The sequence below is a fragment of the Cydia strobilella genome, chromosome 2 (genome assembly GCF_947568885.1).
Source record: "Cydia strobilella chromosome 2, ilCydStro3.1, whole genome shotgun sequence".
Taxonomy (NCBI): Eukaryota; Metazoa; Arthropoda; class Insecta; order Lepidoptera; family Tortricidae; genus Cydia; species Cydia strobilella.
This window is the reverse complement of record NC_086042.1, coordinates 5,652,429-5,667,879: the sequence shown is the minus strand read 5'-3', so window position 1 is coordinate 5,667,879 and position 15,451 is coordinate 5,652,429. Positions and strand designations below refer to the sequence as shown.

At 39.8% G+C, this 15,451-nt stretch overlaps 1 protein-coding gene across 1 annotated transcript in view; it reads left to right on the top strand.

Moving 5' to 3' along the window:
* The first annotated feature begins 443 nt into the window (after positions 1 to 443).
* Positions 444 to 15,451, top strand: part of LOC134750698 (vacuolar protein sorting-associated protein 16 homolog) — a 16,831-nt gene continuing 1,823 nt past the window's right edge. Inside the window, exons 1-15 of the mRNA XM_063685933.1 lie at positions 444 to 735; positions 1,255 to 1,444; positions 1,946 to 2,092; positions 2,789 to 2,915; positions 4,205 to 4,338; positions 5,354 to 5,529; positions 6,478 to 6,724; positions 7,274 to 7,417; positions 8,681 to 8,793; positions 10,980 to 11,118; positions 11,510 to 11,644; positions 12,432 to 12,593; positions 13,153 to 13,266; positions 14,024 to 14,129; positions 14,797 to 14,974. Of these exons, the coding sequence (XP_063542003.1) occupies positions 686 to 735; positions 1,255 to 1,444; positions 1,946 to 2,092; positions 2,789 to 2,915; positions 4,205 to 4,338; positions 5,354 to 5,529; positions 6,478 to 6,724; positions 7,274 to 7,417; positions 8,681 to 8,793; positions 10,980 to 11,118; positions 11,510 to 11,644; positions 12,432 to 12,593; positions 13,153 to 13,266; positions 14,024 to 14,129; positions 14,797 to 14,974 (2,162 nt within the window). The 5' untranslated portion in view covers positions 444 to 685. The remainder of the gene's footprint in view (positions 736 to 1,254; positions 1,445 to 1,945; positions 2,093 to 2,788; positions 2,916 to 4,204; positions 4,339 to 5,353; positions 5,530 to 6,477; positions 6,725 to 7,273; positions 7,418 to 8,680; positions 8,794 to 10,979; positions 11,119 to 11,509; positions 11,645 to 12,431; positions 12,594 to 13,152; positions 13,267 to 14,023; positions 14,130 to 14,796; positions 14,975 to 15,451) is intronic.

Genomic DNA, 15,451 nt, shown 5'->3' with positions numbered 1-15,451 from the left:
CCGTTTTTACCCTTTGGGTACGGAACCCCAAAAATCGACAAGATAATATCCCTATTATATATTTTCTACTTACTTTTTGATAATATCAGTCGGCCTAGGTCATGGTCATGCGTCGAGATGAACTTAGAAATAAAAATCAAAATTCCTGAACGAGTAGGTAATGTCACACAGACATTTGGTGATGCGTTCAGATACCATAAAACATTTCCAAGGTATACCGATTTACATACGAAAACAATTTAAGTAAGGCTGGTTAGTACCTAGTAATCAAAAATATGTAAAAAATACATTGTAGTCATGTTAGTGTTTTTAGTAAGTTTCATAACATTTTATTTATTTTAACGCAACGGTGCAGAAAACACCGCCAATATTTTTCGGTTTCGTAACTCGCTCTTAATGTCAGTGTCAGGTGTCAGTACTGTCAGTCTGTCGTTGTCAAAAATAGTCAAAATGGTTTTGTTATTCATGTTTTTCCATGGGAAAAACAAATAATTTGTTGAAATTATACCAATATAATTTAAATACAATCGTATTAATATTACTAATTTTGTAATATCAATTGGATATTATGTAAAATTGGATGACTTAAAATCTTCCGAGCTAAGCCCTTGCGGTAAATTAATTAAGGATATTTTTTGTTATCAGTAAATAGTCATTATTTGGTGTATTTAATCGTTATTCCACAATGTCGGCCCTGCTAACTGCGGACTGGTTCCAGTTGGATTCCTACTACAGGTCAGATAATTATAACAATCCAGTTTTTTCCCTTTCGCCCTCATAGAAATAGTGGGCGTACAATTATCTATTTTTTTACATTATTTACCAAGATTGATAATCGCAATCATTCTTTTTTTATAATTTTACTTATAAACATTACATAAATTATTATCTTTCTAATTTGGTTGATACCTTGCTATTAACAAATAGCATAAACATTGACATAAATCAAAAAATGATTATATTGTAGGAAGTCTCAAATTTTTTTTTTTTTAATCTTTATTAAAGGGCTTTTTCGAGTGAACGAATAGAAGTCTCAAATGAGCTGGCATCTCTTGCTTAACACCAATACCATACACTTACTATAAGTATGTATTGTGAATATTGTGATTTAGAAAGGCAGTGCTGTCATCATGTAGCACTATCCCAGAGGTGCCATTTCAGAATTTAATTAAGCTTATTAAAAAATAGCTACAAATGTATTTATATGACAAACTTTTTTTTTAACTTTAATTTATGCTATTTAATATTTTACAGGCGTTTAGAAATCTACAACATGAACTGGTCCATGGACGAGGGCCTAGACAACATGATAATCAGTGGAGCTCCATACGGAGGGCCTATTGCTGTGGTGCGGGACCGGAAGCAGTTTGGCAGGATTGCAACCACTGCCAAACCTGTCATAACAATTTACAACTGTGTAGGGAATGTTATATCAAAAATTTTGGTAAGTAATTTCTTTATTATATCTTAATACTATTTTAGAAATCTTTTCTATGTCTTAAAAATATGCTCTGGAAAATAATTCGACCTTAAGAAACTTTTCAGCACACACCAGTAGTTTAACCACACATTTACAAGTGTGTGTTTTTTATACATGATGTTATAATGTAAATAATTGTTTGATTGCCAATTTACTACTCAATCATCCTGCCTTTATACAAATTTTGTATTAAAATGATAGATTAGCTGGAAAAAAGGAGTCTGCAATGATTTCTATAGATGGCCCCAGAATAGATTTAATCTGTCTCTAGTTTTGTTCTATCCAGGCCAAAACATTGCAAAAAAAAAACAAGAATTAAACACTGTTTGTAGGTAAAACCTATGCTGGCGCCATCTGTAAAATACTCCGGCCAGCCAACCCTATTGAAACAAGCAAACTGTTTGCTCCACTATTGTGTTGTTATGTTAGTAGATTGTAAAATACTACCATGTGTGATATTTCCAGTGGAACAGCGGAGTCCTGGTCCACATGGGCTGGTCAGATGGGGAACAGCTGCTCTGTGTGCAGGAGAGTGGAGATGTGCTTGTTTATGACATGTTTGGGGCCTACCAGAAGACATTCAACATGGGGCAAGAAGTTAGGGACACTAAGGTATCTTATTCTACATATACATAAGGATATGTTTATGTGTGGCTGTGGGGTAAGTGTGGCTGGCCTTCACAACTTTAATTTGAACTTGATATTTCTATGTACAAAAAAAATGACTTAGCTAAACACACTGAATTTAAATGGACTACTGTGTTTATGTAGAAATAACTATAGAAAATTACTCGTTTTTATTACTCTTTATTTAACTAAGAACATATTAGAAAGAATGATAATTATATAATGCACAATTATATGTGCTGATGCATTTTTCCCTTCCCTACTGTACTACTATTGGTCGGGGAGCCCAAGAGGGGATTTTTGTAGTTACTCGAGCTTGTCAGATTAAGATATGAGTGATATCTTGCTACCCCGTGGAGTCTACCTTTACCACTCTTAGCTGTCTATGTTGAGCAGATGGTTGGGGGGGGGGTTAAACAAATTGTTAACCAGATAGTGGATTTGCTCTTTTTAGTCCAAATTAATGCTATAATTATGCTATTACTAAATCTGACGATTATTTGTACGCATTTCTAGTCGCTTTCCTGCTTGCTGGAAAAGAAAGCTTTATATAATCTTTTTTTCTTCTTATCATCTAATCTTTTGTTTCCAATAGGTCTCTAAACATTTAGCATTGCCGGCTCCCCACCTATACATATATTCCCTAATATATTAAAAAACTACTATACTGTTTGTGAACAGGTCAGCAAAGCACAGCTGTTCCCAAACCCTCACGGTGTAGGACTGGCTGTAATGACTACCACCAACCGCATGTTCCTCCTGAGCAACATCTCTGAGCCAAAAGTCAGGCCAGTGCCAGATCTGCCACGTAAGTGGTTCAATTGTTCTATTTATTAAACTAAAAAGTGTAATAATGAAACCTTCACTATAACACTTCTTTTTATGTTCAACTTGATTTATGAATAAGAAATATTTGTTCATTTACTATAACATGTTTTAGTAAACCCTTTAGTCCGTAGCAGCAACATACTTGCCATCATACTTAAAACAAAAACGCATCTCTATTATAAGAATTACGGTACGAAATCAAATAAAAAATAAATAAATAAAACGTTTATTCAAAAATCTTACTTACAACTAAATACATATTTTCTTCTGCCAAACCACACAGTGGTTTGTTGGCAGACGAGGCTCCTTTGTGTTTGTGTTAGCGGTTGATATGTAACTTAACTTTATCTTAAACCTAAACTTACCTACTTAACCCTTTACTGCATGCGCAGCCTTATATGGCTGTTATGTTTTTAGCTATTAAAGTTTACTTTTAACCAAATACTTTTTTATTTTTGACATGAAGTAAGGGGTTAACTTTCTAATCTGAGCGTACAGTGTACAAATGTAATGTATTATAAGGGTTATGTATTGTAATGTATTTGACCTTTTATTTAATTTAATAAAAAGTAACTTAATTTACTTTTAAATATTTGTTTTGTCATCCTTGTGGTCTTTAAATCCGACGGCAACTCGTTATAGATCATAGGGACTAAATATTTTCTACATCTTTGGCCAAAGTAATTCGTAAAACTAGGTACGAGCAATTTATTACTATCTCTGTTTCTTGTTAACCTTTGGTTGACAATAGGTAAGTATTTTAAACTCATCATTACACATTTGTTCCAAAGGTAATAATAATGTGACTTGTTCATGGACTGTTAAAATTTTACATTCTAAGAAGAGTTGTTCATAGGTAGTACTTTTACATTTATTCATGAATCTAATCTGCAATGCCTTTATCTGGTCTTATAATGGTTAACTGATGAGGTAGCAATTTAACAAAATTACTAAATTAATTACAAAATAGGTCCAGAATAAACCAACTGGTTTGGTTATACCTGCATTAGCTTCCCTGCACGACTAGCAGTTTTTACGTATTAAATTTTTGATGGAATCAATGATTTCTATGAGAAAGCTTATACATATACATACATATATATACATACAATCTTCCTTACAAAAGCAATATGAATATTTTAAACAATTTAGAAATTTAAAACTGTGGGGACAGTTTTATTCCTATACACGAATTGTTTTGTGCGTGGCTTCTTATTTCTATGTACACGTGGAAGTACTGAAAGAGAATAAGCCTATGTTTTGTTCCAGGGGCCAATGAACCAATCACATCGTGGTGCGTACTAAGCGCGGGACTTCGCTCGTCGGCCGTGATCGGCTTCCTCGTGTGTCGCAACAAGGAGATATACAAGTGCCAGCTGGGAGAACCAAGGCCTGTGCTCATGGTATGACTTTATCTAGCTTCACTTGTAAGCCAAGAGTTGCCAACCTGCGGGCTTCATTCCTTCAGTTGTTATATTCCAAGAAGACACATAATTTGACTGAGGTGAAGAGTTTGTAAAATTAGGGATTGTAGAGTTAGAAGCTTGGCTCTACAAGAGATCTGATAACTTTTTGACAGTGCGAGCCTTATGGTTACGTCTTGGCAACATTTTACATGAAAATGTTTATGGTGGGATTTCACTTCTTTTTGTAAGTTGCTTATGACAATCTTCCATCCCCTAATTTTATAGGGTTGGGGGTAATTTACTATTAAAATCCTGAAATACGTATCTGGAGGCATCTTTTACACAATCTGCTTTTTACTGATTCCCCATACAAACTTCAATCCCCTTTTTCCCCCTAACGCTCTTTTCCACCCCCTTACGGGGTGATTTTGGGATTAAAAACTATTCTATATCCTTCCCCATAACAAAAACTATCTACATACCAAATTTCAACTAAATCGGTTCAGCGATTATTAATTCCCCATACAAAATTCCGCCCCCTTTTCACCCCCCTAGGGGCTAAAAATTTCAAGATTTTAAATCTTTCTGTTGTTTGTGTACTAAGACGATCTTACATACCAAATTTCAGCTTCCTAGGATTTCAGGAAGTACCCTAAAGGTTTTGATGATCATGAGTGAGTGAGTGACGAAATCGGGGTTATTTAGATATGAACAAAATTTAAAGTATAAGAGTTAAGAGCTATGTAATTGAAAATTTTTATGCTTAATAAGTCCACTAATGACATCATATCCCGAGAATTTTGTTTACCTGGTATAATCAAAACCCAAGTTATGAGGGTTCAAAAAAACGACGACGTTCGAGACAAGGTAGGTAGTGCCCTTGCGCTTCGCTTTGCTCGTCTTGCCTCACTTTTTTATTTCTTCATCAACTTATACATTTCTTTTTTTTGTTAGTTCTAAGAAAACTTATTTTTCCTTTTTTATATTTCTAAGCCAACTTATAAATTTACAGCGTCCGGAAATCCGGAACCCTTACACGCAGGTCCTATGCATCGTGCCCTCGCAGAACGGTCGGCACGTGGCGCTCTTCACCGACTCCGGGTTCCTGTGGATCGGCTCCTCCGACTGCAAGAACAAGTACGCGGAGATCGACACCGGCTGCATCAAACAACCCAAGGAACTTGTCTGGTAAGTGCGTCAATGATCAGAAAACTTAACGTCAATAATTAAAATCTGGTGACGTGCATGTACACCCTGCTGCACAAGTGCATGCAGCTTGCTGTAGAACTTGTCAAAGAACCGTCACTGGTGTATTACTTTTTTTTTACACGGCCGAATCTTATTTTGCGAATGTCAGTTTGCAGCAAATTTTTCGCATAATTTGTTTATTCGTGGCAAAAAAAGAGGAAAACACGTAGGTGAACAAACATGAATAATATAAGCCACGAAATGGTCCCGACTCAGCATGGTGCTAGCCCGGCTGTGGCAACTAATAGTAATTCGTATATCATTTGCTAACTTAAAATGGATAGTTTTTTATAATCTACATTTTAGCTAGTAAATTTCTTTCGTAAGCATAATACACAACAACTTTTTTAGTATCTTAATATTGTACAGTCGATTTCAAAACATCTTTACCAGCCGACGTTCGAAATATATTTACACGCGTCTAAGACGCTGACAATAAGGTAGTGTAAATATATTTTTGACACGTGCCTCTGGAAGGATGTTTGTGAACTCGACCATACAAATAAATGTGCCGGTTGTGGTGCCTTAAATAATTGAACAGCTGTAAACATTCTAAAAGTATCCGTCGGTCATAGGTAAAAACTTAGAGGATATAACCAAACGGAGTAGCGATTAACAGGCTTTCCCCTCTGTCGAAAATAGACAGCCAATGGTCATACACAATGTATGGACTGAAGTTTATCTGTCATAGCTATTTTTACGTTACGTATACATTTGACGTGCCCCTCCTCCGCAAAAATCGGAAGACTGAAAATTACAGACAAGGCGTCTCCGTTTGGTTATATCCTAAAAAGGAAGAAGAATAGTCCGCCAATCATGTTCAAAATAACCTTCATTCAGAATACTACTTAAACTTTAGGTATTTACTTGTTCATATTATTTGTTCAGGTGCGGCTCCAAAGCCGTGATAGCCCACTGGGACGACACGCTCTGCATCTTCGGCTCGAAAGGGCAAAAGACGGAGTTCCCCTACGACGGCCCGTTCCACGTCATCCCCGAGATGGACTGCGCTCGTGTTGTGTCTCAGTACACACACGAACTCATAGAGAAAGTGCCAGTCGTTATTGAGAAAATATTCCGAATCGACAGTACTGCGCCTGGCTCATACTTAGTTGAGGCCTCAAAACAGTTCCAGGTGAGAATTTCTCAAAAAACAGACATTCAGTCACCGAATGTTGACTGTGTGTATGACTGGTTAACCGCGGGATAGATGTCTTATGCAGAACTAAAATATTGGTTTTGGTTTATCCATCTCATCGTTATAAGTTTACTACTATCGTTGCATTAGTAATTTATAGGCTTTTTGTAACGTAACCGTAATAACAATATCGGAATAATTCTCAGCACACCAATCCTTGATTTACCTCTAGCTTAGTTTTTATACTGTTGATTTTCTACCTGTCTGCATCCACGGGCTTTGCGCGGTCTACGGCGTGTTTTGTAATCGCCTTATGTTAAAGTAGAAAATTAAGTCAATCGTAATTACAACCTAAGCAGGTGACTGTAATTGTAATTAGCCTGAACATTTACTAATACAAAATAAAAATTAAAACACAAAGTAGTGGTAAAGCAATAAATCAATAATATATACCTCGATATTATATACATAATACATATACCAATTGCGATTTTTTTTATCTTTAGCTGTGCTTTAGCTATATAAATCACGAAAAATTTGTCGCAGAAACGCAGCCACAGGGCAGACGAATACATCCGCCTGGTGAAACCCGATCTGGCCAAAGCGGTGCAGGACTGCATCGACGCCGCCGCCTTCGAGTTCGAGCCCGACGTGCAGAAGATGCTCATTCGGGCCGCGCAGTTTGGCAAGGTAAATGGGTAAACTTTTTGACGCACCTGGTTGCCATGGTGACATATGCTGGGGTGCTCATACGGGCCGCGCAGTTTGGCAAGGTAAATGGGTAAACTTTTTGACGCACCTGGTTGCCATGGTGACATATGCTGGGGTGCTCATACGGGCCGCGCAGTTTGGCAAGGTAAATGGGTAAACTTTTTGACGCACCTGGTTGCCATGGTGACATATGCTGGGGTGCTCATACGGGCCGCGCAGTTTGGCAAGGTAAATGGGTAAACTTTTTGACGCACCTGGTTGCCATGGTGACATATGCTGGGGTGCTCATACGGGCCGCGCAGTTTGGCAAGGTAAATGGGTAAACTTTTTGACGCACCTGGTTGCCATGGTGACATATGCTGGGGTGCTCATACGGGCCGCGCAGTTTGGCAAGGTAAATGGGTAAACTTTTTGACGCACCTGGTTGCCATGGTGACATATGCTGGGGTGCTCATACGGGCCGCGCAGTTTGGCAAGGTAAATGGGTAAACTTTTTGACGCACCTGGTTGCCATGGTGACATATGCTGGGGTGCTCATACGGGCCGCGCAGTTTGGCAAGGTAAATGGGTAAACTTTTTGACGCACCTGGTTGCCATGGTGACATATGCTGGGGTGCTCATACGGGCCGCGCAGTTTGGCAAGGTAAATGGGTAAACTTTTTGACGCACCTGGTTGCCATGGTGACATATGCTGGGGTGCTCATACGGGCCGCGCAGTTTGGCAAGGTAAATGGGTAAACTTTTTGACGCACCTGGTTGCCATGGTGACATATGCTGAGGTGCTCATTAAGGTAAGTCATGCCAAAATTGTACGCACTAAAGATGAAAACTGCCCACCCATTGTCTTTAAGCAATACAAAAGTCACAAACGCTGGTCAGTCTGGTACCCGCAATTTACTGACGAATCGCTTCTAACAAAATGGTAATACATCGTGACGTCACCATGTAACGTCGCTATTGCTTAGAAGCCGTTTCGATGTATGAAAATTGCATTTATGTATAATGTTGGAATACAATATTATTTTAAATAAAATGTAAGGAATCGAATGGTACTATTATTTATTTCCTATTTGAAAGTAAAAAATAAATAAATTTGGAAACTGAGGTCTTGTATTTTTTTATTATTCTCATATCTATATACTTTAAGTTTCTAACTTATTGTTATAAATTGCTCATTTTCTATTTATTTAACTAGATTTAGTGATAAAATTGAACATGTGTCAACAACCCTATTGGTTAAAGGGCTTCATCGTGGACCAGCAGCTGACAGATCACTACGTGCGCACATGCCGGTGGCTGCGCGTGCTCAACGCCATCCGCGACCCCAAGGTGGCCATCCCGCTCACGTTTTACCAGTATCCTTTTATACATGCCGAGCTATTTATAGTTCGTTTTTTTGCATTAGATAGAAGGTAAGCGATCTTAGCCCAAGACTAGATGGACCGACGATCTGGGTAAAGTCGTGGGAAACCGTCGGTTGAGGACAGCGCTGCGAATGACCGTTCGTTGTGGAGATCCTTGGGAGAGGCCTTAGTCCAGCAGTGGACGTCTTTCGGCTAAGATGATGATGATGATCTTGACGTGTCTTTTTATTAAAAGTCACTTGAAAAATAAGTCACAGCAAATATGTTAGTTATAAATCATATACGATATTGTACATTATTTGCTTTCATCAGTAATATAATTTTTTTAAAGCGTTTTTCAATATTTTTTTAATAAAAAGATACGTCAAGATTGATTACCTTTTTTCTAAAAAAACGAGCTATAGGTAACGGTAATAATATAAACATCGACCGGCAGCTGACGGACCATGACGGAATGAATTAAAACCATTACATTTATCTATCCAGCTATCCGTCACCGATGTAGCCTTCCCTTTGCAGAAATCGCAACTAAATCAGTCTCTATTTTCATTAATCATCATTCACGGTTATTTTAGATAAAAATAAATAGGTATATTTATTTTCATCACACTCGAAAAAGAACTTATTTCATGCAGTACTGAAGGGTAAATGCCTATATTGTTCCCGCGGAAGCGGAGCTTAATAGATTGTGAAAAAAAAAGCTGTAGCTTCTTAGGGATTTATAGCTTTTTTTGTGTCACTAATTTATACGAACCAAGTAGGTTGTAAGTAAAATACTTTGTTTAAAGTCAAGGTATAAGGGTTTTACTTTTAAAATACTGACGTTCTTTCTGTTAATGTTTTTAAAAATAGTACGGTGGTTTTTGGTCAAGAAGTCTTCTGGAAATCGATTTTCGCTCATGTCGTCGCAAATATGGACATATTTGGTATCAGTGTGATGTCCTGAACACAAATATATGAGATGACAAGCGCGAAAGTGGTGGGGGTAGTTGCTGTGACGTCATAAAGTCGGCAAATTTTATTGCTTTTTTTTTAATCGTACCGTGTGGGGTACCAAATGAAAGGGCTTTGAGAGTAGATCACAAATATATAATATACTGTAACATTTTCACTACTTCGTCTAGCAAATTATTAGAAAACGTTCAAAAATTTCACAATCCACAGTTGACTTTGAACTGCTCTAAATTGAAAATGACTGAATGGATCATTCCAAAATACATACCAAGTGACAGTAAATATGCTCTAAATAACGTTTAAAAATAATTAACCAGATATAACCAGGGGTAAGACTTTAATATTCTAAACTCGATTAATTATATACATCGTTTACCCCCTCGTTGCAGACGTTGCACAATGTACTATTGTATACACATATAGAAACCCTCTTACTCTGAATCTCTGAATGCTTAATAAACCATTTCTGTGTCGTCGTACGTGAAAAATAAACTCAAGTAGGTATACTCTGATCTCGCTATCGCCGAGAAAAATAACGATGTAGGCTATAAGCCTAGCCAAAGAACAAGACTAGATACACATACATGCATACGCTTGAAAAACAATAGAGCAAACAAATAATGCACATTTATGTGTAAATCGTTATGGTACTATAAAATGTACGTTCAGCGTAAGCCAACTATTATAGTGTATTTGGCACAACTCCAAGTTCGTCCGCCACGTGAGATCACGTGGTGTTTCCTAGTGCTCTATTTACATCACTCATTTATATGTCTATTTATAAAATTATCTATTTTTATATCATGCGTTAACTTAAACATTATTTTAGGATTAAGTACGAATATTTTTCACGCTTTATTGTAACAACACATCTATCCTCTCATAACGAACCAATAATCATAAGTGTAATTTTGAAGGGAATTTTATTTTAATTTTTTTTTTAATTTATGTACCTAATTATTTGAAGTAAATTATGAATAAATAAATATATATCATATTTATCAAGATGCTAAAAAAATTTCAATTTAAAGCCTTAGTTAATGTCACGTTATCTATTTCAATATCTGACATTTTTGCTTTTTATGTTGTGCAATAAATTTTAAATCTTTCCATTTTATAATAAGCAAATTAAAAAGGCTTCACGTTCGTCATCGTGTTTTGAATGAAACATTATATAAAAAACGTATATCCATTGAAAATGTAACCTTAATCCAACGCAACAGAGTCCAAAACCTAGGAGAGCGGATACTGCTTGACCGACTGATCTGGCGACGGCTGCACTGCCTCGCGTTACACATCGCGGACTATCTGCAGATGAAGGACGGGCAGACCCGCGTGCTGTCACACTGGGCCTGCTACAAGGTAACTTGAACCGTAAATCAACACAATAGAGTCCAAAAGGAGACGTCTTCACTGCTTGTCGTGACATTGAGCTGGTTGTATAATACCTATAGCCAAAGATTCAGACTTGCATACTAAAGTATGGACGCTAACCACAAAGAATTTCTTATACACGGTGGCAAAAAAATAAGTGCATACCCATTGCCAGGAAGGTTTTGGGAATATACTGAGCAACTTTTACTATGGGACCAACCCCGAAATCGCGAAATAAATATTGGCTGTTTCATACATTTTGGCTGGTCCATTTACTAAAAAGGCTAGCGCTGCTCTCTGGTGGCAGAACATCGCAGTAATATCTCCTATTTAATTCATTGCAATATGGTTTGAAAATTTATTAAAATTATGACATCAGGTGACGCAGCCTCACCTGGATAACGAGAGCGCTGCGCGCGAGATCGGAGAGAAGCTGCGCAACGTGCCCGGCATCTCTTACACCACCATCGCCAAGAAGGCCTCCGACAAGGGGCGGAAGGCGCTCGCCATCAAGGTACATCTCCATGTACTTGTACAAAATTGTCATCCTACAGACTGCTTTATTTACAATAAAAGTGTGCGCGAACAAAAGTTCGCCCTACGCTTATCTTGACTCATGACACAGAATAAGTAATAGTACATATTATCATACAGAACGGCCACGCACCGCCCCGCCCCGACTCGAATTACCTCGCCCGCGACAGCAGATTGACGGCCGTTTGCCGGCTGCTCAGTACTATTTTTAAGCAACTTACTCACACTATGACGCATGACGCGTGTACAGACGTGCCCTTCACACATAGAAACGCAAGTGATTTTTGATGTATAGCGTGTCCGCCCTGTGCTCATAATAAGCGTACCTATAGAATACATTGGCCTACGGCCGATTATGTTATGTATGTAGCAACTGCTTATGAAAGGTACACTCAAAGAATTTAATTTCAGTACCATTTCGTACCTTGTCACATGAAAGTCGCTAGGGACCTCATACTATTGTCAGTGTGACAAGGTACGATATAAAAATTAGAATGGGTAGCACATCGTAACTGGTGAATTTCCAATATGACTTGGAACTCCGGTGGCTGTTTAAGAAGTGTAACGCTCTTACGGTAGATGTCGATAGGGTCCCCTAGACCCATATAGTGGGAAGATTTGCTGACTATGGATGAGGTCTCGCCGTCTCGGTGGCTCAGTTGGCAGAGCGCTAGAGTATCGATCCAGAGGCCGTGAGTTCAAGTCTCACCCAAGGCAGTAATTTATTCTAAGCTTCATAAATGATTGTTAAATATTTTCGCTACCAGATACTCGAGTACGAGAGCCACAGCAAGCTGCAAGTCCCGTTGCTGCTGCAGCTGGGCGAGGGCCCGACGGCGCTGCTCAAGGCCACGGCCAGCGGCGACACCGACCTCGTCTACATAGTGCTTCTGCACTTGAAGGAGAAGATGGGCAAGCACGAGTTCGAGGTCAGTGTCAGTATGCGAGCGCCAGCGCTCATCCTCGGGGCTAGTCTAGTCGTTCACAGCTCGATACTAAAGGGACCCACTGATTATCAGTCCGCCGGATATCGGCCTGTCAGTTAGAACAAAAATTTGATAGTTCCGAATAACTGACAGGCCGATATCGTCCGGCGGACTGATAGTCAGTGAGCCCTATGGCGGTCAGCAAAATATTATCGGCGCGTGTCGATAACTTAGTATAGGTTAGAACACGTGCTGATTCGGTTAAGATAATGTCTGTACCGCCGTAGATTAGAGATCCCTAAAAGCCCCTTTAAACGCTAACTGACGGCAGAAGTTTGACGACCGGTCTGACCTAGTGGGTAGCTGGGTAGTGACCCTGCTTGTGAAGCCGATGGTCCTGGGTTCGAAACCCGGTGAGGGCATTTATTTGTGTGATGAACACAAATATTTGTTCCCGAGTCATGGGTGTTTTCTATATATATATACACATTATTCTTTAGTTACAACGAAACCTCGTTAACTGACTGGTTTGTATTATCTATACATATACGTTTTTTTTCAGCTGACGATCCGCAGTTTCCCGCTAGCGCACGCGCTGTACATCAAGTACTGCGGCACGCACAACCGCGAGGCGCTGCGCAAAGTGCTGGTGCAGGAGGACGACTTCCCCGCGCAGGCGAGTAGTTTAAATAGCCAGACCAGTAGGCCTAGCACATGATTGGCGCGACTATCTCGCGGCGAGATACCCGTCTTTAGAGGGACAGGGACGGGTAGTCTATCTCGCCGCGAGATACTGTTGCGCCAATCATGTGCTAGCCCGGCAGAATAAGATAAAACACTGAACTTAACTGTCGCCTGCGGTATTTCCGGACCGGATTGACCTTCAATCCTATTTTTCGCACTAGTATCGTAATGTACTATTTCAACATACTTGCTCAAAACGACGTTTTTATTCCACCGATTTTTGGCTCATAATCCTAGATATAGTGTATTTTTCCAATCGTGCTTTTTCATTATATTATCCAACTGAGTTAAGAAGGTAACTGATTGCTAATAATATGCATGGAAAGGGAGCCTTCTTTAATTGGTCGGACTGGCGGGCACGGGCGCGCTCCTCGCGCCTGCGCAGTGCGCGGCCCGGCCGGCCCGCCCGCCGCGCCGCCCGCGGCCGGGGCGAGCGAGGGCCGGCCGGCAGTACGAGTATGACAGATGAAACACACAATACTGTTTTAACTATTAAAATTTGATTAATATGAAAGTTTCTTTTTTTTTCTCGCAAGTGTGTTGAAAAACGTCGTATGAAACCCGTGTGCATTGGTCATTACACACATCGGCTTTCTTATTGCGCGCTCGCTTACAGCTCGCGCGCACAATATCGCGTCGTGTGTAATACACTTAGCACACTTGTATAATAATGTACTATTAATTTCCAGGCCGCCGCGCACGTGCGCGACGCGTGCGGCCCCGCGCCGCCGGGGCAAGCGGAGGCCGCGCTGATATCCGCCAGGGAGTGCTACAGGAAGGCCAAGAACGACTTAGGTATAGTCCGACAACTAATTGTACAAAATTATTGAGGGCGCCACTTTTTACGTAACACATTTTTGACGTAAAATGCAACATGGCAACAATTTAGTACGAATTTTTTTAGTTAAATTTTATTTTATTTCTACTATTTTATGTCGCACTATACGCGAGCGCTCACTATCCAAAAAAACGCCTATGCCCTTATTGTCTTGAAACAGAAGCAGTTGATTTGTTTGTACGTGGGGTCTTAGGAGACTATGTTGAGAGCAAAATAGGTTTATATAACCTCCAATGTACATTTGCTCAAGTTAGGTGTAAAAAGCAGAATGTAACACGGCAGCTAAATTTATTTCATCTCTGGGAGACTTTCCTTTTTTTTATGTGATAGTCAGCAAACGAGCAGACGAGCCGCCCGATGGGAAGCGGTCATCGTCGCCCATGGACATAAGCAACATCAATGTTTTTTCCTAGAGAATTAGGAAACACATATACACTCGTTACGGTCAAGACTCCATGGTAGAATCCCGATCGAAGTAAAGCCTGTCGCTTTGACAAAATCAAAAATTTGAAAAGGTGCTCCCGCTTCTCGTCTACATTTTTTACATCTGAACCAAGAACCCGAACATGTTTATTCACGGTTGCTTTAGACATTTTGCTTAACAATATTTTCACGTTTTCATAGGCGTTGCTATCTGCGAGGACGCCCGCAAGCTATGCAAGCAGCAGTCCAGTCTGCAGGAGACCTACGGCGAGAGCTTCGTAGGGCTATCTCTACACGACACCGTCAAGAAACTGCTCGAGCTAGGCGAGATCAAACTCGCGGACAAACTGCGCTCAGAATACAAGATGCCGGATAGAAGGTAAGTGCGTATTTAGTTAGAATTCGAAGATTTGAATATGATCTAAAAATTGGCACGGATGTAAATAGCACACTCGATGGTCCCACGGCCGAATTTCCACTTAGGCCCACAAGGCCCGGGCCTAGGTGCCCAGGCAACCTAGGAATGGTTTTGAGATGGAGAAGGGGGCTCCCCATACTTGTAAGTGCCTTACCAAGTGCCTAGGGGCCCTAGGTCTCTAAATCCGGGCCTGGATGGTCCCCTGCGGCAGTCGCGGCACGCGCACCACCACAGTTCGAAGCAAGAACACCCTTAGCGTGTAATCTTACTTCTGGTTATAGACAGCTCAATTCACGAAGACGCGCAGATTTGTCAAACCTAAACTAATAGCATGAGCAATTGAGCATGACAATACGAACCAAAGCAAGCGCCTTCGTGAATGAATCGATCTATCCATCATGATACAAAATGAACGAAACAATCTCGCCACGGTATAAT